Source organism: Phalacrocorax carbo, chromosome 29, assembly GCF_963921805.1.
Source record: "Phalacrocorax carbo chromosome 29, bPhaCar2.1, whole genome shotgun sequence".
NCBI lineage: Eukaryota > Metazoa > Chordata > Aves > Suliformes > Phalacrocoracidae > Phalacrocorax > Phalacrocorax carbo.
Window position 1 is genome coordinate 1,092,636 of NC_087541.1, and position 22,164 is coordinate 1,114,799.

At 66.7% G+C, this 22,164-nt stretch overlaps 1 protein-coding gene and 1 gene segment (V, D, J or C); one reads left to right on the forward strand and one right to left on the reverse strand.

The window, feature by feature from the left end:
• Positions 1-3,467, reverse strand: part of OXA1L (OXA1L mitochondrial inner membrane protein) — a 257,560-nt gene extending 254,093 nt beyond the window's left edge. The window contains exon 1 of the mRNA XM_064475438.1: positions 3,289-3,467. Coding sequence (XP_064331508.1) covers positions 3,289-3,467 — 179 coding nt within the window. The remainder of the gene's footprint in view (positions 1-3,288) is intronic.
• Positions 3,468-14,542: 11,075 nt separating this feature from the next.
• Positions 14,543-14,956, forward strand: LOC135318276 (Ig heavy chain V region 914-like). The segment is given in 1 exon segment: positions 14,543-14,956. A coding segment is annotated over 1 exon segment (414 nt).
• Positions 14,957-22,164: the final 7,208 nt, after the last annotated feature.

The following is a 22,164-nucleotide window of genomic DNA, read 5'->3' on the forward strand; positions in this document are numbered from 1 at the left end:
TCTGGCTTCGGAGCAACGGCCCAGACTCGGGGCGGGGGTCGCGCCACAGTGCCAGGCCTCAGCTTGAGGTGAGGCTCCGGGCATGGGGCAGGGGTCCCTGCGAGGTGCTGGGTTTGGGGGATCAGTGCAGAGATGTCCAGGCTCGACACAAGGGTGTGGGCTGGGTGCGGGGCTCTGGGCTGGGACAGGGATTTTTAGGGGGAGGCTGATATTCTGGGACGAAGGGAAGGGCTGTGGGCAGCCGTGGAGGTGGACAAGTCCAGAGGGGGCCTTCAGTCCCCCGGGGGTTCCATTGCCTCGTCTGCAAGGGCTCCGGCTTCTCCATCAGCAGCTACGGCATGGTTTGGGCACGACAGGCACCCGGGAAGGGGCTCGAAAGAGTTGCAGCTATTAGCTACGATGGTAGAAACACAGGCTACGCGCCGTCGGTCCAGGGGCGCTTCACCATCTCCAGGGACAACTCCCAGAGCACGGTCACGCTGCAGATGAACAGCCTCAAGACCGACGACACGGGCACCTCCTGCTGCACGAGACATGTTTATGGTTGTGTGAGGCTGCAAAAAACCCCACCAAGTGGTTTCCTGCCCAGGGCAGCGACGCCTGGCAGCCCCCAGCCCCCTGTGCCGCGCTGGGGCGGCTCCAGCTGCTGCATCTGCCTGCCCCGAGACCCCACCCCGGCACCGGCACCCAACTCCCCTCCACCGCCTTTCAGCATCTGCCTGGAACTGCGCCCAGACCCCCAGGCCAAGCCCGGACCTGTTGCAGCCATCCCGCTCCCCGCTCCCATCTCAGAGCCTGGGTCCCGGCACCGAGCTGGGATCATTCGCCCTCCGCCCGCGCCCTTGTCCTGGGGCCCAACCTCCCGGCGCTGCTCCCAGCACCTCCCCAAACCCCTCGCCCCAAGCCCACACCCTGGGGGCCGGGCTTGACCCGACCCTGCAGCCGCAGCCTTGGCCCGAGCCGGGACTCCCTGAGCCCGGCTCGGCTGGGGGTTCTGGGCACGGGAAGGGCCCTGGGGCGGGTGCGGGGGTCCCGGGTCGCTGCGGGGGGGCCGGGCTTGGGGCCGCGCTCCAGGCCCAGCGGCAGAGTTTAGGGAAGGCGCCGAGATGCTGGGACAGAGCGCCGGGATGTGCGGGCTCAGGGCGGGGGCTGGGCTCCATCCAAGGCTCTGGCCTCGGAGCCCAAAGTGCCGGCGGGGTGCAGGGTCCAGGCTGGGCGCAAGGGTCTGGCCTTGCTGCAGGGGCGGGGGCGGGGAGCCGGCGGTCCGGGCTCGGGAGAGGGTTTGGGTTCGGTGCCAAGGCCAGAGCGGGTGTTGTGGGATCCTGCCGGGGTCTGGGGAGCCGGTGGAGGGGAGTTGGGCGCCGGTGCCGGGGTGGGGTCTTGGGGCAGGCAGATGCAGCAGCTGGAGCCGTCCCAGCGCGGCACAGAGGGCTGGGGGCTGCCAGGCGTCGCTGCTCCTGCCCCCCGCGGGGACACCCCTCGCCGGCGGTTTTCCTGCCCAGAGTCGGGGCTGCTGCCATCACCATCAGTAGCTTTTGCGCAGAAATAGGTGCCCGTGTCGTCGGTCTTGAGGCTGTTCATCTGCAGCGTGACCGTGCTCTGGGAGTTGTCCCTGGAGATGGTGAAGCGCCCCTTGACCGACGGCGCGTAGCCTGTGCTACTACCATCACTGTTAATAACCGCGACCAACTCGAGCCCCTTCCCGGGAGCCTGTCATGCCCAAACCATATTGTAGCTGCTGAAGGAGAAGCCGGAGGCCTTGCAGGACAGGGCTCAAGCAGGGATTTGGGCTCAAGCAGGGATTTGGGCTCAGGACAGGGGATTTTGGCACCTTGGAGGGGTTCGGGGTCCCTGGGGGGCAGCAGGGAAGGTGCAGGGACGGTGGGACGGGCCAGGATTCGGAGAGGAGTTCCAGGCACAGGGCAGGGATTTGGGCTCGATGCACGTGTCGGGGGGCTCTTCAGTGCTTCAAGAGCCGCGGAGGGGCTGGATGCCGTCCCCGTGCGCTGTAGCACCACCAATGCTCGTGATTCCCTCGACCCTTTTGAGCCCCTCCCCGGGTGCTGTCGCGCCCACGCCACGGCGTCGCTGCGGAAGGAGAAGCTGGGACCCTTACACGGGTCTGGGCTTGGTGCAACGGCCCGGGGCTTGGAGCAAGACTCCAAGCTTCGGACATCGATCCCGGCTGAGATAAGGGGTTTGTGATCTGTTCAGGAGGTCAGTGCTTGGGTGAGGGGTCGGGAAACAGGGCAGGGCAGGGCTGCTCCAGCGCCTTTGCCCCCTCCTATGGGTGAACAATTTCCCTGACCATGTGGAGCCCCCCAGGGCAGAGACGACCCACCAGTGCAATATATCCCAGATCAACACCCATCAGTGTTCCTCCTCCTCCTCCTGGCAGCCCTCCCAGGTAGGTCCCAGCCCCGCTGACCCCCTCCCCAGGCGCGGATATGAGGGGTGATGGCGGGAGCGGGCGACTCAATCCTGTCCTTCTTCCCTGCGCAGGGCTGCGGGCGGCCGTGCAGCTGGTCGAATCCGGAGGGGGCCTCCAGACCCCCGGGGGGTCCCTGACCCTCCTCTGCAAGGCCTCCGGCTTCTCCATCAGCAGCACCAGCATGTACTGGGTGCGACAGGCGCCCGGGAAGGGGCTCGAGTGGGTCTCCGGTATTCAGAGCGATGGTAGTTACACAGAGTACGCGCCGTCGGTCAAGGGGCCCTTCACCCTCTCCAGGGACAACTCCCAGAGCACGGTCACGCTGCAGATGAACAGCCTGAAGACCGACGACACGGGCACCTATTTCTGCGTGAGAGCTGGTTATGGTGGCCCTGACCCCAGCACCGTGCCCCAACACCCCCGCACGGGCTCACCAAAGCCCAGCATCCTCCCAGACCCCTGCACCCAGCCCTGACCCACACCCACACCCACACCCTCGCCCTCACCCTCCACCACTTGCCCCCAGACCAGGCTTCTCGCATCGAGCTGGGATCCTTTGCCATGAACGTGGGCCCCGAATTGTGCCCAAATCTCCAGGCCTTGCCCCAGAATCCTGCCGCGCTGCCAGGGGAGGGTGAGGCTGGGTGTGGGGAGGAGGTTCTGCCCCCAGGGGAGGGGGAGCCCTGGGACAGGCCGTATCCCCAGGCACGACGTCAACCCTTCTTTTAAATACCCCCAGGGATGGCGCCTCCCCCACCCCCCCGGGCAGCCGGTGCCCGTGCCCGACCCCTCTTGCAGGCAGGGCAGTGCTGTAAATAACTGTGAGAAAGTCCATTTTCTACGCGGGCCCGTATGATGCCGCCATCATCCAGTAGCCGCTGCTGAAGTCGAAGCCGGAGGCCTTGCAGAGGAGGGTCAGGGACCCCCCGGGGGTCTGGAGGCCCCCTCCGGACTCGACCAGCTGCTCGGCCGCCCGCAGCCCTGCGCAGGGAAGAAGGACAGGATTGAGTCGCCCGCTCCCGCTGTCACCCCCCATATCCGCGCCCGGGGAGGGGGTCAGCGGGGCTGGGACCTACCTGGGAGGGCTGCCAGGAGGAGGAGGAAGGTGGAGGGGGGTTCGGGTCTGGAGTGTGTTCTGCTGGAGGGGTTTCTCTGCCCTGTGGGTCTCTACAAGGTCACGGCGATGGTTAACCCAAAGGCGGGTGCAAAGGGGCTTGAGCACCCTGCCCCTGCCCACACCCCAGACCTGTTCCCACACCCCTGGCACAATCCTTGTCCCCTGGAACTGAGTACAGACCCCTTGAGCCTGACCAATGTCCACAGCTCGGAGCCTCGCTCCAAACCCAGATGCTTTGCACCCAGCGCAGACCCCGGCAAGGGCTCCGGCTTCTCCCCCAGCCCCTGCCCCATGGCAGGGCTGCGACAGCCACCGGGAGGGCTCCAACCCTGGCGGGTGTTTGACTCCCAGCCCCATTCCTGACCCCTGCACCCAGAGCCATCCCTGCATCCCAGGGACCCCAGAGCCCTGCAGGGACCCAAAATCCCCTGTCCTGGGCCCAAAACCTGCGCCCAAACCAAACCTGTGACTTGGTTCTGAATCCCTGCATGAGCCAGTTCCTGCAAACCCCCCACGTTCCCCTGGGGTCTGGGCAGGGGCAGGGGTGCTCGAGCCCCTTTGCACCCTCCTGTGGTTTAACCATCACCCGGATAATGTGGAGCCCCCCAGGGCAGGAATGACACCCCCAGCAGATCAGAGGCCCCTCCGCCTTCCTCCTCCTCCTGGCAGCCCTCCCAGGTAGGTCCCAGCCCCGCTGAGCCCCTCCCCGGGCGCAGATATGGGGGGTGATGGCGGGAGCGGGCGACTCAATCCTGTCCTTCTTCCCTGCGCAGGGCTGCGGGCGGCCGAGCAGCTGGTCGCGTCCGGAGGGGGCCTCCAGACCCCCGGGGGGTCCCTGACCCTCCTCTGCAAGGCTTCTGGCTTCTCCTTCAGCAGCAGCTACTACATTACTTGGGTGCGACAGGCGCCAGGGAAGGGGCTCAAGTTTGTCGCGCGTATTGACAGCAGTGGTAGTTACACAGAGTACGCGCCGTCGGTCAAGGGGCGCTTCACCATCTCCAGGGACACCTCCCAGAGCACGGTCACGCTGCAGATGAACAGCCTCAAGACCGACGACACGGGCACCTATTTCTGCGTGAAAGCTGCTGGTGCTGGTGACGGCAGCAGCCCCGACTCTGGGCAGGAAAACTGCCGGCGAGGGGTGTCCCCGCGGGGGGCAGGAGCAGCGACGCCTGGCAGCCCCCAGCCCTCTGTGCCGCGCTGGGACGGCTCCAGCTGCTGCATCTGCCTGCCCCGAGACCCCACCCCGGCACCGGCGCCCAACTCCCCTCCACTGCCTCCAGACATACTCCACAACACGCTGCACCCAGCCTCAAACCACACACCCACCCCTGACCCCCCCCACCCGACCCTCACCCATCTCCCAACCCCCGACCGCTCCCCTCAGCTCAGACTCGCTGCCCACAGGCGCGACCCTTGCAGCCAGCCGGGACCCCTGCCTGCTGCCCGAACCCTTGCCCAGAGCACAGACCCCACAGGCGGTTTCATCTCTGGGCACCCAGCTGCCCCCCTGCCCCCCGCCCGCACCCCTGCAGGGGCTGCGCCTTCACCTGCAGCGGCCCCAGCACGGAATGGTGTGGGGAGCGGTGCCTCCGTGGGGGGCCTGTCCCAGGGCTCCCCCTCCCCTGGGGGCAGAACCTCCTCCCCACACCCAGCCTCACCCTCCCCTGGCAGCGCGGCAGGATTCTGGGGCAAGGCCTGGAGATTTGGGCACAATTCGGGGCCCACGTTCATGGCAAAGGATCCCGGCTCGATGCGAGAAGCCTGGCCTGGGGGCAAGTGGTGGAGGGTGAGGGCAAGGGTGTGGGTGTGGGTGTGGGTCAGGGCTGGGTCGGGGGTTTGGGGGGATGCTGGGCTTTGGGGAGCCCGTGCGGGGGTGTTGGGGCACGGTGTTGGCGTGAGGGTCATCATCGTCATCATCCCTCGCGCAGCAGGAGGTGCCTGTGTCGTCCCCCCGGGGCTGCTCATCTGCAGCGTGACCGTGCTCTGGGAGGTGTCCCTGGAGAGGGTGACGCGCCCCTGGACCGACGGCGGGTACCATGTGCTACCGCTGCTGCTAATTTCTGCAACGAACTCAAGCCCCTTCCCGGGCGCCTGTCGTGCCCAAATCATGCTCCAGCTGCTGGAGGAGAAGCCGCAGGACTTGCAGGACGCGGCTGATGCAGCGATTCAGGCCCAAGGCAGGGTTTGGGCCTTGGGGCAGGGGCTTGGGTGCAAAAGCTTGGTTTTGTCACCCTGCGGGGGTTTGGGGTCCCGGGGGGGCAGCAGGCAGGGGGCAGGGATGGCTCTGGGTGCACGGGCAGGAGCCAGAGAGCAGTTCCACGCACGCGGTAACGATTTGGGCTGGATGCGCGTGTCTGGGAGCGCTTCAGAGCCTCAAGCGCAGCAGAGGGGCTGGGGGCCGTCCCCGGGTGCTGTAGCACCCCCCGCGCTGGTGATTCCTGTGACGAACTGACGCCCCTCCCGGGCGCTGTCACCCCCAAACCCCTTGGGAGCTGCTGGGGGAGCAGCCGGAGCCCTCGCCGGGGCCTGGGCTCAGTGCTGAGGATGAGGGTTTGGAGCAAGGCTCAGGCTGACGGTATGGCTGCAGCTGAAGAGGTGTGGGCTCAGTTCCAGGGGTCAAGGTTTGGGGGAGGGGTCTGGCAAGAGGGCTGGGATCCCGGCAGGGGCAGGGCTGCTCAAGGCCCTTTGCACCCTCCTGTGGTTTAACCATCACCCTGATAATGTGGAACCCCCCAGGGCAGGAATGACACCCCCAGCAGATCAGAGGCCCCTCCACCTTCCTCCTCCTCCTGGCAGCCCTCCCAGGTAGGTCCCAGCCCCCGCTGACCCCCTCCCCGGGCGCGGCTATGGGGGGTGATGGCGGGAGCGGGCGACTCAATCCTGTCCTTCTTCCCTGCACAGGGCTGCGGGCGGCCGTGCAGCTGGTCGCGTCCGGAGGGGGCCTCCAGACCCCCGGGGGGTCCCTGACCCTCCTCTGCAAGGCCTCCGGCTTCTCCATCAGCAGCTACGGCATGATGTGGGCACGACAGGCGCCCGGGAAGGGGCTCGAAGCTGTCGCGAGTATTACCAGCAGTGGTAGCCCATTCTACGCGCCGTCGGTCAAGGGGCGCTTCACCATCTCCAGGGACACCTCCCAGAGCACGCTCACGCTGCAGATGAACAGCCTCAAGACCGACGACACGGGCACCTATTTCTGCGCGAAAAGTACTTGGAGTGGTGATGGCAGCAGCCCCGACTCTGGGCAGGAAAACCGCCGGCGAGGGGTGTCCCAGCGGGGGGCAGGAGCAGCGACGCCTGGCAGCCCCCAGCCCTCTGTGCCGCGCTGGGACGGCTCCAGCTGCTGCATCTGCCTGCCCCGAGACCCCACCCTGGCACCGGCACCCAACTCCCCTCCACTGGCTCCCCAGTTCCCAGCGCTCCCTGACACCTTTGCTCCCCCCCACCCCCTCAGCCCAAGACCAAAGCCTTGCAGCCAGCTCAAGGCCTGGCCTCAGCCCCGAGACTTGGCCCAAGGCCAGACCTTGCCCTGAGCTCACACACCCCTGCTCCCTCATCCAGCACCCACCATCCTCCCAAAGCCCTTGCTCCGAGATGGAGCAGGGTGTTAAAATCCGCTGTCATGAAGCCCAGAGCCCTGCACCCAACCCAAACCCCTGCCTAGAGCCCACATCCCTGCATGAGCCGTGTCCTGCCAGGGCTCCGGCATGTTCTGGCTGCCACAGGCACCCACACCCTTCCCAAAACCCTAACACCAAGCTCAGACCCCTCTTCTGAGCCCAGACATCCCCGCTCTGCACCCCAAACTCCCACTATATTCCCAAAGTCCTTGCACCAAGCACCAGCACGCGTGCTCTGAGCCCCAGCACCCCTAAAGCCCCAAACCCCTCCGGCTTCCCAAAATCCTGGCTGTGAGCCCAGAGACCCCGAAATCCCAAGCTCCCGGCAGCCACCCCCTGGGCTCCTGACGCGGCTGGCGCTGCCCCCACAGCCCCGTCCCCTGCACCCCCAGCACCCCCAGCGCTGGGGAACCCTGCCCCCCCCCGAGCCCCTTCCCGGGCCCCTCCGCACCCACACGGAGCCGCAGCTGCTGCGGGAGAAGCCGGAGCCGTTGCCGGGGCCTGGGGTGGGTGCAAAGGGCCTGGCTCTGGAGCAGGGCTCTAAACGTTGGGCCTTGCTTCAGTTCCAGAGGTGTGGGCTCAGCTCCAGGGGACAAGGAGTGTGCCAGGGGTGTGGGAACAGGTCTGGGGTGTGGGCAGGGGCAGGGTGCTCCAGCCCCTTTGCACCCTCCTTTGGGGTAACCATCACCGGGACCATGTAGAGCCCCGCGGAGCAAACAATGCCCTCCCAGAAGGCCTCATCCCAGACTAGCCTCCCTCCGCCTTCCTCCTCCTCCTGGCAGCCCTCCCAGGTAGGTCCCAGCCCCGCTGACCCCCTCCCTGGGCACGGATATGGGGGGTGATGGCGGGAGCGGGCGACTCAATCCTGTCCTTCTTCCCTGCGCAGGGCTGCGGGCGGCCGAGCAGCTGGTCGCGTCCGGAGGGGGCCTCCAGACCCCCGGGGGGTCCCTGACCCTCCTCTGCAAGGCCTCCGGCTTTGACTTCAATGGATACAACATGTTCTGGGCACGACAGGCGCCCGGGAAGGGGCTTGAGAGCATTGCTCAGGTTAGCATCGGTGGTACCACATGGTTCGCACCGTCGATGGAAGGGCGCTTCACCATCTCCAGGGACAGCTCCCAGAGCACGGTCACGCTGCAGATGAACAGCCTCAAGACCGACGACACGGGCACCTCCTGCTGCGCGAGGGATGGTTATGGTTGTGTGAGGCTGTGGAAAACCCCATCAAGGGGTTTCCATCCCAGGGCAGCAACGCCTGGCAGCCCCCAGCCCTCTGTGCCGCGCTGGGGGGCTCCAGCTGGTGGGGGCAGCTGCCCCCCAGCTCAGGACATTCTATGAGTCTAAGAAATCCCTGCCCCGCGCCTGCGCTGCAAAGGCTCCGCTTCCCCTCCCGATGCTCCGGCGCGGCCGCGCAGCTCCAGCCGGGTCAGGAGCCGAGGGGTTGGGCACGGGCAGGATTTGGGCTGGCTGCAAAGGGTCCGGGCTGGGTGCGAACAGAGGAGGGTCAGGGCAGGGGGTGGGAGTGGGGTGGGGTCGGGGCTTTTATGAATGTGCTGGGACGTGGGAACCCAGTGCGGGGGTGTTGGGGAACGGTGCGGGGGTCAAGAGCAGCACCATCAGGTCTCGCGCAGCAGGAGGTGCCCGTGTCGTCGGTCTTGAGGCTGTTCATGTGCAGCGTGACCGTGCTCTGGGACTCGATCCTGGAGATGGTGAAGCGCCCCTCGACCGACGGCGCGTAGTATGTGCTACTACCACCGCTGGCAATCTGTGCGACCAACTCGAGCCCCTTCCCCGGAGCCTGTCGCGCCCAAGCCATGGCGTAGCTGCTGAAGGTGAAGCCGGAGGCCTTGCAGAGGAGGGTCAGGGACCCCCCGGGGGTCTGGAGGCCCCCTCCGGACTCGACCAGCTGCACGGCCGCCCGCAGCCCTGCGCAGGGAAGAAGGACAGGATTGAGTCGCCCGCTCCCGCCATCACCCCCCATATCCGCGCCCGGGGAGGGGGTCAGCGGGGCTGGGACCTACCTGGGAGGGCTGCCAGGAGGAGGAGGAAGGTGGAAGGGGGTCTGATCTGCAATGTGTCCTGCCTGCTGGTGGTGTCATTTCTGCCCTTGGAGTCTCGACGGTGTCACGGCCACCGACACCTGCACCAGACACGGCTGTGGTGGTGGTGGTGAGAGGCTGGGAAAAATCCCATAGTTACTGCTTTTGGTGGGAGAGCTGGTCATGGCTGGCAGTGCCCTGCTGCAGTGTCCTGTGCCAGCATCTTGAACTGCATCCAGAGCCCTGCCCTGAGCCCAGAGCCCTGCCCTGAGCAAGCCGTCCCATCACCATGCCCCAACATCCCCACATATCCCAGCCTCTTCCCAGAAGCCCTGCCCCAACCTGCACCCTCTCCCACAGCCCACACCCCCACACCCTGCCCGCATCCCTGACCCCAGTCTCGACCCTCTGCACCCCCATGAGACCCTTACCCCAGGCCCGCATTCTGTGCCCCATCCCGGACTACTGATCCCACCCCCCCGGGCTGCTGGGCTCTTGCAGGGGGCTGCATCCTGCCCTGAGCCCAGAGCCCTGCCCTGAGCCCAGAGCCCTGCACCATCCCCAGACCCAGGCTGTTCATCTGCAGCGTGACCGTGCTCTGGGAGGTGTCCCTGGAGATGGTGAAGCGCCCCTGGACCGACGGCGCGTAGTATGTGTCACCATCGCTGTAAATACCCGCGACCCACTCGAGCCCCTTCCCGGGCGCCTGTCGCACCCATCCCATGCCGGTGCTGCTGAAGTCAAAGCCGGAGGCCTTGCAGAGGAGGGTCAGGGACCCCCCGGGGGTCTGGAGGCCCCCTCCGGACTCGACCAGCTGCTCGGCCGCCCGCAGCCCTGCGCAGGGAAGAAGGACAGGATTGAGTCGCCCGCTCCCGCCATCACCCCCCATATCCGCGCCCGGGGAGGGGGTCAGCGGGGCTGGGACCTACCTGGGAGGGCTGCCAGGAGGAGGAGGAAGGCGGAGGGAGGCTGGTCTGGGATGAGGCCTTCTGGGAGGGCATTGTTTGCCCTGTGGGGCTCTACATGGTCCCGGTGATGGTTACCCCAAAGGAGGGTGCAAAGGGGCTGGAGCACCCCTGCCCCTGCCCACACCCCAGACCTGTTCCCACACCCCTGGCACAATCCTTGTCCCCTGGAGCTGAGCCCACACCTCTGGAACTGAAGCAAGGCCCAACGTTTAGAGCCCTGCTCCAGAGCCAGGCCCTTTGCACCCACCCAGCCCCCGGCAATGGCTCCGGCTTCTCCCGCAGCAGCTGCGGCTCCGTGTGGGTGCGGAGGGGCCCGGGAAGGGGCTCGGGGGGGGGCAGGGTTCCCCAGCGCTGGGGGTGCTGGGGGTGCAGGGGACGGGGCTGTGGGGGCAGCGCCAGCCGCGTCAGGAGCCCAGGGGGTGGCTGCCGGGAGCTTGGGATTTCGGGGTCTCTGGGCTCACAGCCAGGATTTTGGGAAGCCGGAGGGGTTTGGGGCTTTAGGGGTGCTGGGGCTCAGAGCACGCGTGCTGGTGCTTGGTGCAAGGACTTTGGGAATACAGTGGGAGTTTGGGGTGCAGAGCGGGGATGTCTGGGCTCAGAAGAGGGGTCTGAGCTTGGTGTTAGGGTTTTGGGAAGGGTGTGGGTGCCTGTGGCAGCCAGAACATGCCGGAGCCGTGGCAGGACACGGCTCATGCAGGGATGTGGGCTCTAGGCAGGGGTTTGGGTTGGGTGCAGGGCTCTGGGCTTCATGACAGCGGATTTTAACACCCTGCTCCATCTCGGAGCAAGGGCTTTGGGAGGATGGTGGGTGCTGGATGAGGGAGCAGGGGTGTGTGAGCTCAGGGCAAGGTCTGGCCTTGGGCCAAGTCTCGGGGCTGAGGCCAGGCCTTGAGCTGGCTGCAAGGCTTTGGTCTTGGGCTGAGGGGGTGGGGGGGAGCAAAGGTGTCAGGGAGCGCTGGGAACTGGGGAGCCGGTGGAGGGGAGTTGGGTGCCGGTGCCGGGGTGGGGTCTCGGGGCAGGCAGATGCAGCAGCTGGAGCCGTCCCAGCGTGGCACAGAGGGCTGGGGGCTGCCAGGCGTCGCTGCTCCTGCCCCCCACGGGGACACCCCTCGCCTGCGGTTTTCCTGCCCAGAGTCGGGGCTGCTGCCATCACCACTCCAAGTACTTTTCGCGCAGAAATAGGTGCCCGTGTCGTCGGTCTTCAGGCTGTTCATCTGCAGCGTGAGCGTGCTCTGGAGTTGTCCCTGGAGATGGTGAAGCGCCCCTCGACCGACGGCGCGTAGCCTGTGCTACCACTGCTGCTAATACCCGCGACAGCTTCGAGCCCCTTCCCGGGCGCCTGTCGCACCCATCCCATGCCGGTGCTGCTGAAGGTGAAGCCGGAGGCCTTGCAGAGGAGGGTCAGGGACCCCCCGGGGGTCTGGAGGCCCCCTCCGGACTCGACCAGCTGCACGGCCGCCCGCCAGCCCTGCGCAGGGAGGGGGCAGAAGGGGACACCTCCCAGCTCCCCCACTGCCTTGCTCCAGGCTGGCCCCAGGCTCGGGGAGCAAAGCTGGGGAGCTGGGGGGGGGTCAGGCCATGGGAAGGGGTCTGGGGTTTGTACAGGGGCTGGGCTCAGGGCCGGGCTCTGGGCTCAGGGCTCTGGGCTGTGGATGCAGTTCAAGCTGTTGGCGCAGGACATCGGAGCAGGGAAGTGCCAGGCAAGGCACCACCCCACCAGCAAAACCAATTATATTGGGGGTTCCCTCAGCCTCTCACCACCACCACAGCCGTGTCTGGTGCAGGTGTCGGTGGCCGTGACAACGTCGAGACCCCCAGGGCAGGAATGACACCCCCAGCAGATCAGAGGCCCCTCCACCTTCCTCCTCCTCCTGGCAGCCCTCCCAGGTAGGTCCCAGCCCCGCTGACCCCCTCCCCGGGCGCGGATATGGGGGGTGATGGCGGGAGCGGGCGACTCAATCCTGTCCTTCTTCCCTGCGCAGGGCTGCGGGCGGCCGAGCAGCTGGTCGAGGCCGGAGGGGGCCTCCAGACCCCCGGGGGGTCCCTGACCCTCCTCTGCAAGGCCTCCGGCTTCGACTTCAGCAGCGGCTACTGGATGATGGCGGCATCACACGGGCCCGCGTAGAAAATGGACTTTCTCACAGTTATTTACAGCACTGCCCTCCCTGCAAGAGGGGTCGGGCACGGGCACCGGCTGCCCGGGGGGGTGGGGGAGGCGCCATCCCTGGGGGTATTTAAAAGAAGGGTTGACGTCGTGCCTGGGGATACGGCCTGTCCCAGGGCTCCCCCTCCCCTGGGGGCAGAACCTCCTCCCCACACCCAGCCTCACCCTCCCCTGGCACCGCGGCAGGATTCTGGGGCAAGGCCTGGAGATTTGGGCACAATTCGGGGCCCACGTTCATGGCAAAGGATCCCGGCTCAATGCGAGAAGCCTGGTCTGGGGGCAAGCGGTGGAGGGTGAGGGCGAGGGTGTGGGTGTGGGTGTGGGTCAGGGCTGGGTGCAGGGGTCTGGGGGGATGCTGGGCTTTGGGGAGCCCGTGTGGGGGTGTTGGGGCACGGTGCTGGGGTCAGGGCCACCATAACCATACCTCGCGCAGAAATAGGTGCCCGTGTCGTTGGTCTTCAGGCTGCTCATCTGCAGCGTGACCGTGCTCTGGGAGTTGTCCCTGGAGATGGTGAAGCGCCCCTTGACCGACGGCGCGTACTCTGTGTAACTACCATCGCTCTGAATACCTGAGACCCACTCGAGCCCCTTCCCAGGCGCCTGTCGCGCCCAGAACAGGCTGGTGCTGCTGATGGAGAAGCCGGAGGCCTTGCAGAGGAGGGTCAGGGACCCCCCGGGGGTCTGGAGGCCCCCTCCGGACTCGACCAGCTGCACGGCCGCCCGCAGCCCTGCGCAGGGAAGAAGGACAGGATTGAGTCGCCCGCTCCCGCCGTCACCCCCCATATCCGCGCCCGGGGAGGGGGTCAGCGGGGCTGGGACCTACCTGGGAGGGCTGCCAGGAGGACGAAGAAGGTGGAGGGGGGTTCGGGTCTGGAGTGTGTTCTGCTGGAGGGGTTTCTCTGCCCTGTGGGTCTCTACAAGGTCACGGCGATGGTTAACCCAAAGGCGGGTGCAAAGGGGCTGGAGCACCCTGCCCCTGCCCACACCCCAGACCTGTTCCCACACCCCTGGCACAATCCTTGTCCCCTGGAACTGAGCACAGACCCCTTGAGCCTGACCAACGTCCACAGCTCGGAGCCTCGCTCCAAACCCAGATGCTTTGCACCCAGCGCTGGCCCCGGCAAGGGCTCCGGCTTCTCCCCCAGCCCCTGCCCCATGGCAGGGCTGCGACAGCCACCGGGAGGGCTCCAGCCCTGGCGGGTGTTTGACTCCCAGCCCCATTCCTGCCCCCTGCACCCAGAGCCATCCCTGCATCCCGGGGACCCCAGAGCCCTGCAGGGACCCAAAATCCCCTGTCCTGGGCCCAAAAGCTGTGCCCAAACCAAACCTGTGACTTGGTTCTGAATCACTGCATCAGCCAGTTCCTGCAAACCCCCCACGTTCCCCTGGGGTCTGGGCAGGGGCAGGGGTGCTCGAGCCCCTTTGCGCCCTCCTTGGGTTCATCAGGGAGGGATGTGAGCAGGGCTTTTAGGGCTGCCTGGCATCAGGGCATGGTTTCTGGTCCGGGGTTGCCAACTGCAACCAAAGCAGCACCTGTGTTTCTGTGCTGGACTGAAATCAGGACAGCTGCCGGCACCCGCTCAGCCCACACCGGTGAGAGAGGCTTCCCAGGCCTGTTTGCAGTGACTTGTGAAAGCACAAGCCTGACACCAGCCTTTGGGCCCTTGTGTCTGGGTGGAAGCACAGGGAACCCCCCGGGGGTCTGGAGGCCCCCTCCGGACTCGACCAGCTGCTCAGCCGCCCGCAGCCCTGCGCAGGGAGGGGGCAGAAGGGGACACCTCCCAGCTCCCCCACTCCCTTGCTCCAGGCTGGCCCCACACTCGGGGAGCAAAGCTGGGGAGCTGGTGGGGGGTCAGGCCATGGGAAGGGGTCTGGGGTTTGTACAGGGGCTGGGCTCAGGGCAGGGCTCTGGATGCAGTTCAAGCTGTTGGCGCAGGACATCGGAGCAGGGAAGTGCCAGCCATGACCAGCTTCCCCATCAAAACCAGATAATGTCGGGATTTTTCGCAGCCTCTCGCCACCACCACAGCCGTGTCTGGTGCAGGTGTAGGTGGCCGTGACAACGTCGAGACCCCCAGGGCAGGAATAACACCACCAGCAGGCAGGACACATTGCAGATCAGACCCCCCTCCACCTTCCTCCTCCTCCTGGCAGCCCTCCCAGGTAGGTCCCAGCCCCGCTGACCCCCTCCCCGGGCGCGGATATGGGGGGTGATGGCGGGAGCGGGCGACTCAATCCTGTCCTTCTTCCCTGCGCAGGGCTGCGGGCGGCCGTGCAGCTGGTCGAGTCCGGAGGGGGCCTCCAGACCCCCGGGGGGTCCCTGACCCTCCTCTGCAAGGCCTCCAGCTTCTCCATCAGTGGCTACAGCATGAGCTGGGTGCGACAGGCGCCCGGGAAGGGGCTCGAGTACGTCGCGGGTATTGATAGCGGTGGTAGCACAGGCTACGTGCCGTCGGTCCAGGGGCGCTTCACCCTCTCCAGGGACGACTCCCAGAGCACGGTCACGCTGCAGATGAACAGCCTCAAGACCGACGACACGGGCACCCGCTGCTGCACAAAAGCTGATTATGGTGGTTTATGGATGGGAAAGAAACCCACATCAAGTGGTTTTCATTAAAAAGGCAGCGATGCCTGGCAGCCCCCAGCCCTCTGTGCCGCTCTGGGACCCTCAAGCAGGTGGGAGCAGCTGCCTCCCCACACCCCAAACCATGCCCCGACACCCCTGCGCTGGCTCACAGAATCTCAGCACCTCCCCAAAAGGCCTGTCGCAGCCCAGAGCCCCGCACCCAGCCCAGACCCCTGTGCTGAGCCGGACGCCCCTGTGCTGTTCCCCCAAATCCCGTGCCGGAGCTGCTGGAGGAGAAGCCGCAGGACCTGCAGGACGCGGCTGATGCAGCGATTCAGGCCCAAGGCAGGGTTTGGGCCTTGGGGCAGGGGCTTGGGTGCAAAAGCTTGGTTTTGTCACCCTGCGGGGGTTTGGGGTCCCGGGGGGGCAGCAGGCAGGGGGCAGGGATGGCTCTGGGTGCACGGGCAGGAGCCAGAGAGCAGTTCCACGCACGCGGTAACGATTTGGGCTGGATGCGCGTGTCTGGGAGCGCTTCAGAGCCTCAAGCGCAGCAGAGGGGCTGGGGGCCGTCCCCGGGTGCTGTAGCACCCCCCGCGCTGGTGATTCCTGTGACGAACTGACGCCCCTCCCGGGCACTGTCACCCCCAAACCCCTTGGGAGCTGCTGGGGAAGCAGCCGGAGCCCTCGCCGGGGCCTGGGCTCAGTGCTGAGGAAGAGGGTTTGGAGCAAGGCTCAGGCTGACGGTATGGCTGCAGCTGAAGAGGTGTGGGCTCAGTTCCAGGGGTCAAGGTTTGGGGGAGGGGTCTGGCAAGAGGGCTGGGATCCCAGCAGGGGCAGGGATGCTCAAGCCCCTTTGCACCCGCCTTTGGGGTAACCATCACCCGGATAATGTGGAGCCCCATCAGGGCAGGAATGACACCCCCAGCAGATCAGAGGCCCCTCCACCTTCCTCCTCCTCCTGGCAGCCCTCCCAGGTAGGTCCCAGCCCCGCTGACCCCCTCCCCGGGCGCGGATATGGGGGGTGATGGCGGGAGCGGGCGACTCAATCCTGTCCTTCTTCCCTGCGCAGGGCTGTGGGCGGCCGAGCAGCTGGTCGCGTCCGGAGGGGGCCTCCAGACCCCCGGGGGGTCCCTGACCCTCGTCTGCAAGGCCTCCGGCTTCGACTTCAGCAGCAAAGCCATGTACTGGGTGCGACAGGCGCCCGGGAAGGGGCTCGAAGCTGTCGCGAGTATTAGCAGCAGTGGTAGCACAGACTACGCGCCGTCGGTCCAGGGGCGCTTCACCATCTCCAGGGACAACTCCCAGAGCACGGTCACGCTGCAGATGAACAGCCTCAAGACCGACGACACGGGCACCTATTTCTGCGCGAAAGCTGCTGGTGCTGGTGACGGCAGCAGCCCCGACTCTGGGCAGGAAAACCGCCGGCGAGGGGTGTCCCCGCGGGGGGCAGGAGCAGCGATGCCTGGCAGCCCCCAGCCCCCTGTGCCGCGCTGGGACGGCTCCAGCTGCTGCATCTGCCTGCCCCGAGACACCACCCCGGCACCGGCACCCAACTCCCCCCCACTGCCTTTCAGCATCTGCCTGAAACTGGGCCCAGCTACGCCGTGGCGTGGGCGCGACAGCACCCGGGGAGGGGCTCAAAAGGGTCGAGGGAATCACGAGCATTGGTGGTGCTACAGCGCACGGGGACGGCATCCAGCCCCTCCGCGGCTCTTGAAGCACTGAAGAGCCCCCCGACACGTGCATCGAGCCCAAATCCCTGCCCTGTGCCTGGAACTCCTCTCCAAATCCTGGCCCGTCCCGCCGTCCCTGCACCTTCCCTGCTGCCCCCCAGGGACCCCAAACCCCTCCAAGGTGCCAAAATCCCCTGTCCTCAGCCCAAATCCCTGCTTGAGCCCAAATCCCTGCTTGAGCCCAAATCCCTGCTTGAGCCCTGTCCTGCCGGGGCTTGGCTTCATCTTCAGCAGCTGGGGCATGGTTTGGGCACGACAGGTGCCCGGGAAGGGGCTCGAGTTCGTCGCGGGTATTAGCAGCGACGGTAGATACACAGCCTACGCGCCGTCGGTCCAGGGGCGCTTCACCATCTCCAGGGACAACTCCCAGAGCACGGTCACGCTGCAGATGAGCAGCCTCAAGACCGACGACACGGGCACCTCCTGCTGCGCGAGGGATGGTTATGGTGGCCCTGACCCCAGCACCGTGCCCCAACACCCCCGCACGGGCTCCCCAAGGCCCAGCATCCTCCCAAACCCTGCACCCAGCCCTGACCCACACCCACACCCACACCCTCGCCCTCACCCTCCACCACTTGCCCCCAGACCAGGCTTCTCGCATCGAGCCGGGATCCTTGCCATGAACGTGGGCCCCGAATTGTGCCCAAATCTCCAGGCCTTGCCCCAGAATCCTGCCGCGGTGCCAGGGGAGGGTGAGGCTGGGTGTGGGGAGGAGGTTCTGCCCCCAGGGGAGGGGGAGCCCTGGGACAGGCCGTATCCCCAGGCACGACGTCAACCCTTCTTTTAAATACCCCCAGGGATGGCGCCTCCCCCACCCCCCCGGGCAGCCGGTGCCCGTGCCCGACCCCTCTTGCAGGGAGGGCAGTTTTCCTAATACCCAGCCTCACCCTCCACTGGCACCGCGGCACGATTCTGGGGCAAGACCTGGAGATTTGGCCCGAATTTGGTTATGAGGCTCATGGCAAAGGATCCCGGCTCGATGTGACAAGCCTGGTGTAGGTGTAAGTGGGGGAGGGTGTGGGTCAGAAATGGGTGCAGGGGTTTGGGAGGATGCTGGGCTTTGGGGAGCCCGTGTGGGGGTGTTGTGACACGGTGCTGGTGTCCAGGCTCATGGGAGGCAGCTGCCCCCATCAGCTGGAGCCGCCCCAGCGCGGCACAGAGGGCTGGGGGCTGCCAGGCGTCGCTGCCCTGGGTAGGAAACCCCTTGACGGGTTTTTTCACAGCCTCACACAACCATAACCATCCCTCGCGCAGCAGGAGGTGCCCGTGTCGTCGGTCTTCAGGCTGTTCATCTGCAGCGTGACCGTGCTCTGGGAGGTGTCCCTGGAGATGGTGAAGCGCCCCTTGAACGACGATGGGTACCATGTGCTACCACTGCTGCTAATACGTCCAACATACTCGAGCCCCTTCCCGGGCGCCTGTCGCACCCAAGCCATGGCGTAGCTGCTCAAGGAGAAGCCGGAGGCCTTGCAGAGGAGGGTCAGGGACCCCCCGGGGGTCTGGAGGCCCCCTCCGGACGCGACCAGCTGCTTGGCCGCCCGCAGCCCTGCGCAGGGAAGAAGGACAGGATTGAGTCGCCCGCTCCCGCCATCACCCCCCATATCCGCGCCCGGGGAGGGGCTCAGCGGGGCTGGGACCTACCTGGGAGGGCTGCCAGGAGGAGGAGGAAGGTGGAAGGGGGTCTGATCTGCAACGTGTCCTGCCTGCTGGTGGTGTCATTCCTGCCCTGGGGGTCTCGACGTTGTCATGGCCACCGACACCTGCACCAGACACGGCTGTGGTGGTGATGGTGAGAGACTGGGAAAAATCCCATAGTTACTGCTTTTGGTGGAGAGCTGGTCATGGCTGGCAGTGCCCTGCTGCAGTGTCCTGTGCCAGCATCTTGAACTGCATCCAGAGCCCTGCCCTGAGCCCAGAGCCCTGCCCTGAGCAAGCCGTCCCATCACCATGCCCCAACATCCCCACACATCCCAGCCTCTTCCCAGAAGCCCTGCCCCAACCTGCACCCTCTCCCACAGCCCACACCCCCACACCCTGCCCGCATCCCTGACCCCAGTCTCGACCCTCTGCACCCCCATGAGACCCTTACCCCAGGCCCGCATTCTGTGCCCCATCCCGGACTACTGATCCCACCCCCCCGGGCTGCTGGGCTCTTGCAGGGGGCTGCATCCTGCCCTGAGCCCAGAGCCCTGCCCTGAGCCCAGAGCCCTGCAGTGAGCCCAGAGCCCTGCAGTGAGCCCAGAGCCCTGCCCTGAGCCCAGAGCCCTGCCCTGAGCCCAGAGCCCAGCCCTGAGCCCAGAGCCCTGCCCTGAGCCCAGAGCCCTGCCCTGAGCCCAGAGCCCTGCACCAACCCCAGACCCAGGCTGTTCATCTGCAGCGTGACCGTGCTCTGGGAGGTGTCCCTGGAGATGGTGAAGCGCCCCTGGACCGACGGCGCGTACTCTGTGTAACTACCATCGCTCTGAATACCTGAGACCCTCTCGAGCCCCTTCCCAGGGGCCTGTCGTGCCCAGTACATGGCTTTGCTGCTGATGTCGAAGCCGGAGGCCTTGCAGAGGAGGGTCAGGGACCCCCCGGGGGTCTGGAGGCCCCCTCCGGACGCGACCAGCTGCTCGGCCGCCCGCAGCCCTGCGCAGGGAAGAAGGACAGGATTGAGTCGCCCGCTCCCGCCATCACCCCCCATATCCGCGCCCGGGGAGGGGGTCAGCGGGGCTGGGACCTACCTGGGAGGGCTGCCAGGAGGAGGAAGAAGGCGGAGGGGCCTCTGATCTGCTGGGGGTGTCATTCCTGCCCTGGGGGGCTCCACATTATCCGGGTGATGGTTAAACCACAGGAGGGTGCAAAGGGGCTCGAGCACCCCTGCCCCTGCCCAGACCCCAGGGGAACGTGGGGGGTTTGCAGGAACTGGCTCATGCAGGGATTCAGAACCAAGTCACAGGTTTGGTTTGGGCGCAGGTTTTGGGCCCAGGACAGGGGATTTTGGGTCCCTGCAGGGCTCTGGGGTCCCCGGGATGCAGGGATGGCTCTGGGTGCAGGGGGCAGGAATGGGGCTGGGAGTCAAACACCTGCCAGGGTTGGAGCCCTCCCGGTGGCTGTCGCAGCCCTGCCATGGGGCAGGGGCTGGGGGAGAAGCCGGAGCCCTTGCCGGGGTCTGCGCTGGGTGCAAAGCATCTGGGTTTGGAGCGAGACTCCGAGCTGTGGACGTTGGTCAGGCTCAAGGGGTCTGGGCTCAGTTCCAGGGGACAAGGATTGTGCCAGGGTTGTGGGAACAGGTCTGGGGTGTGGGGAGGGGCAGGGTGCTCAAGCCCCTTTGCCCCCTCCTTTGGGTGAACCATCACCGGGACCATGTAGATCCCAACAGGACAAACAAATAATTCCCAGAAGGACTCAACCCAGACTAGCCTCCCTCCACCTTCCTCTTCCTCCTGGCAGCCCTCCCAGGTAGGTCCCAGCCCCGCTGACCCCCTCCCCGGGCACGGATATGGGGGGTGATGGCGGGAGCGGGCGACTCAATCCTGTCCTTCCCTGCGCAGGGCTGCGGGCGGCCGTGCAGCTGGTCGAGTCCGGAGGGGGCCTCCAGACCCCCGGGGGGTCCCTGACCCTCGTCTGCAAGGCTTCTGGCTTCTCCAACAGCAGCTACAACATGGTTTGGGCACGACAGGCCCCCGGGAAGGGGCTCGAGTTGGTCGCGGTTATTAACAGTGATGGTAGTAGCACATCCTACGCGCCGTCGGTCCAGGGGCGCTTCACCATCTCCAGGGACAACTCCCAGAGCACGCTCACGCTGCAGATGAACAGCCTCAAGACCGACGACACGGGCACCTATTTCTGCGCAAAAGCTACTGATGGTGACGGCAGCAGCCCCGACTCTGGGCAGGAAAACCGCCGGCGAGGGGTGTCCCTGCGGGGGGCAGGAGCAGCGATGCCTGGCAGCCCCCAGCCCCCTGTGCTGCGCTGGGACGGCTCCAGCTGCTGCATCTGCCTGCCCCGAGACCCCACCCCGGCACCGGCACCCAACTCCCCTCCACCGGCTCCCCAGACCCCGGCAGGATCCCACAACACCCGCTCTGGCCTTGGCACCGAACCCAAACCCTCTCCCGAGCCCGGACCGCCGGCTCCCCGCCCCCGCCCCTGCAGCAAGGCCAGACCCTTGCGCCCAGCCTGGACCCTGCACCCCGCCGGCACTTTGGGCTCCGAGGCCAGAGCCTTGGATGGAGCCCAGCCCCCGCCCTGAGCCCGCACATCCCGGCGCTCTGTCCCAGCATCTCGGCGCCTTCCCTAAACTCTGCCGCTGGGCCTGGAGCGCGGCCCCAAGCCCGGCCCCCCCGCAGCGACCCGGGACCCCCGCACCCGCCCCAGGGCCCTTCCCGTGCCCAGAACCCCCAGCCGAGCCGGGCTCAGGGAGTCCCGGCTCGGGCCAAGGCTGCGGCTGCAGGGTCGGGTCAAGCCCGGCCCCCAGGGTGTGGGCTTGGGGCGAGGGGTTTGGGGAGGTGCTGGGAGCAGCGCCGGGAGGTTGGGCCCCAGGACAAGGGCGCGGGCGGAGGGCGAATGATCCCAGCTCGGTGCCGGGACCCAGGCTCTGAGATGGGAGCGGGGAGCGGGATGGCTGCAACAGGTCCGGGCTTGGCCTGGGGGTCTGGGCGCAGTTCCAGGCAGATGCTGAAAGGCGGTGGAGGGGAGTTGGGTGCCGGTGCCGGGGTGGGGTCTCGGGGCAGGCAGATGCAGCAGCTGGAGCCGCCCCAGCGCGGCACAGGGGGCTGGGGGCTGCCAGGCGTCGCTGCCCTGGGCAGGAAACCACTTGGTGGGGTTTTTTGCAGCCTCACACAACCATAAACATGTCTCGTGCAGCAGGAGGTGCCCGTGTCGTCGGTCTTGAGGCTGTTCATCTGCAGCGTGACCGTGCTCTGGGAGGTGTCCATGGAGAGGGTGAAGCGCCCCTGGACCGACGGCGCGTAGCCTGTGTTTCTACCATCGTTGCTAATAGCTGGAACTCTTTCGAGCCCCTTCCCGGGCGCCTGTCGCACCCAGAACATGCTGGTGCTGCTGAAGTCGAAGCCGGAGGCCTTGCAGAGGAGGGTCAGGGACCCCCCGGGGGTCTGGAGGCCCCCTCCGGACTCGACCAGCTGCTCGGCCGCCCGCAGCCCTGCGCAGGGAAGAAGGACAGGATTGAGTCGCCCGCTCCCGCCATCACCCCCCATATCCGCGCCCAGGGAGGGGGTCAGCGGGGCTGGGACCTACCTGGGAGGGCTGCCAGGAGGAGGAGGAAGGTGGAGGGGCCTCTGATCTGCTGGGGGTGTCATTCCTGCCCTGGGGGGCTCCACATTATCAGGGTGATGGTTACCCCAAAGGTGGGTGCAAAGGGCCTTGAGCATCCCTGCCCCTGCTGGGATCCCAGCCCTCTTGCCAGACCCCTCCCCCAAACCTTGACCCCTGGAACTGAGCCCACACCTCTTCAGCTGCAGCCATACCGTCAGCCTGAGCCTTGCTCCAAACCCTCTTCCTCAGCACTGAGCCCAGGCCCCGGCG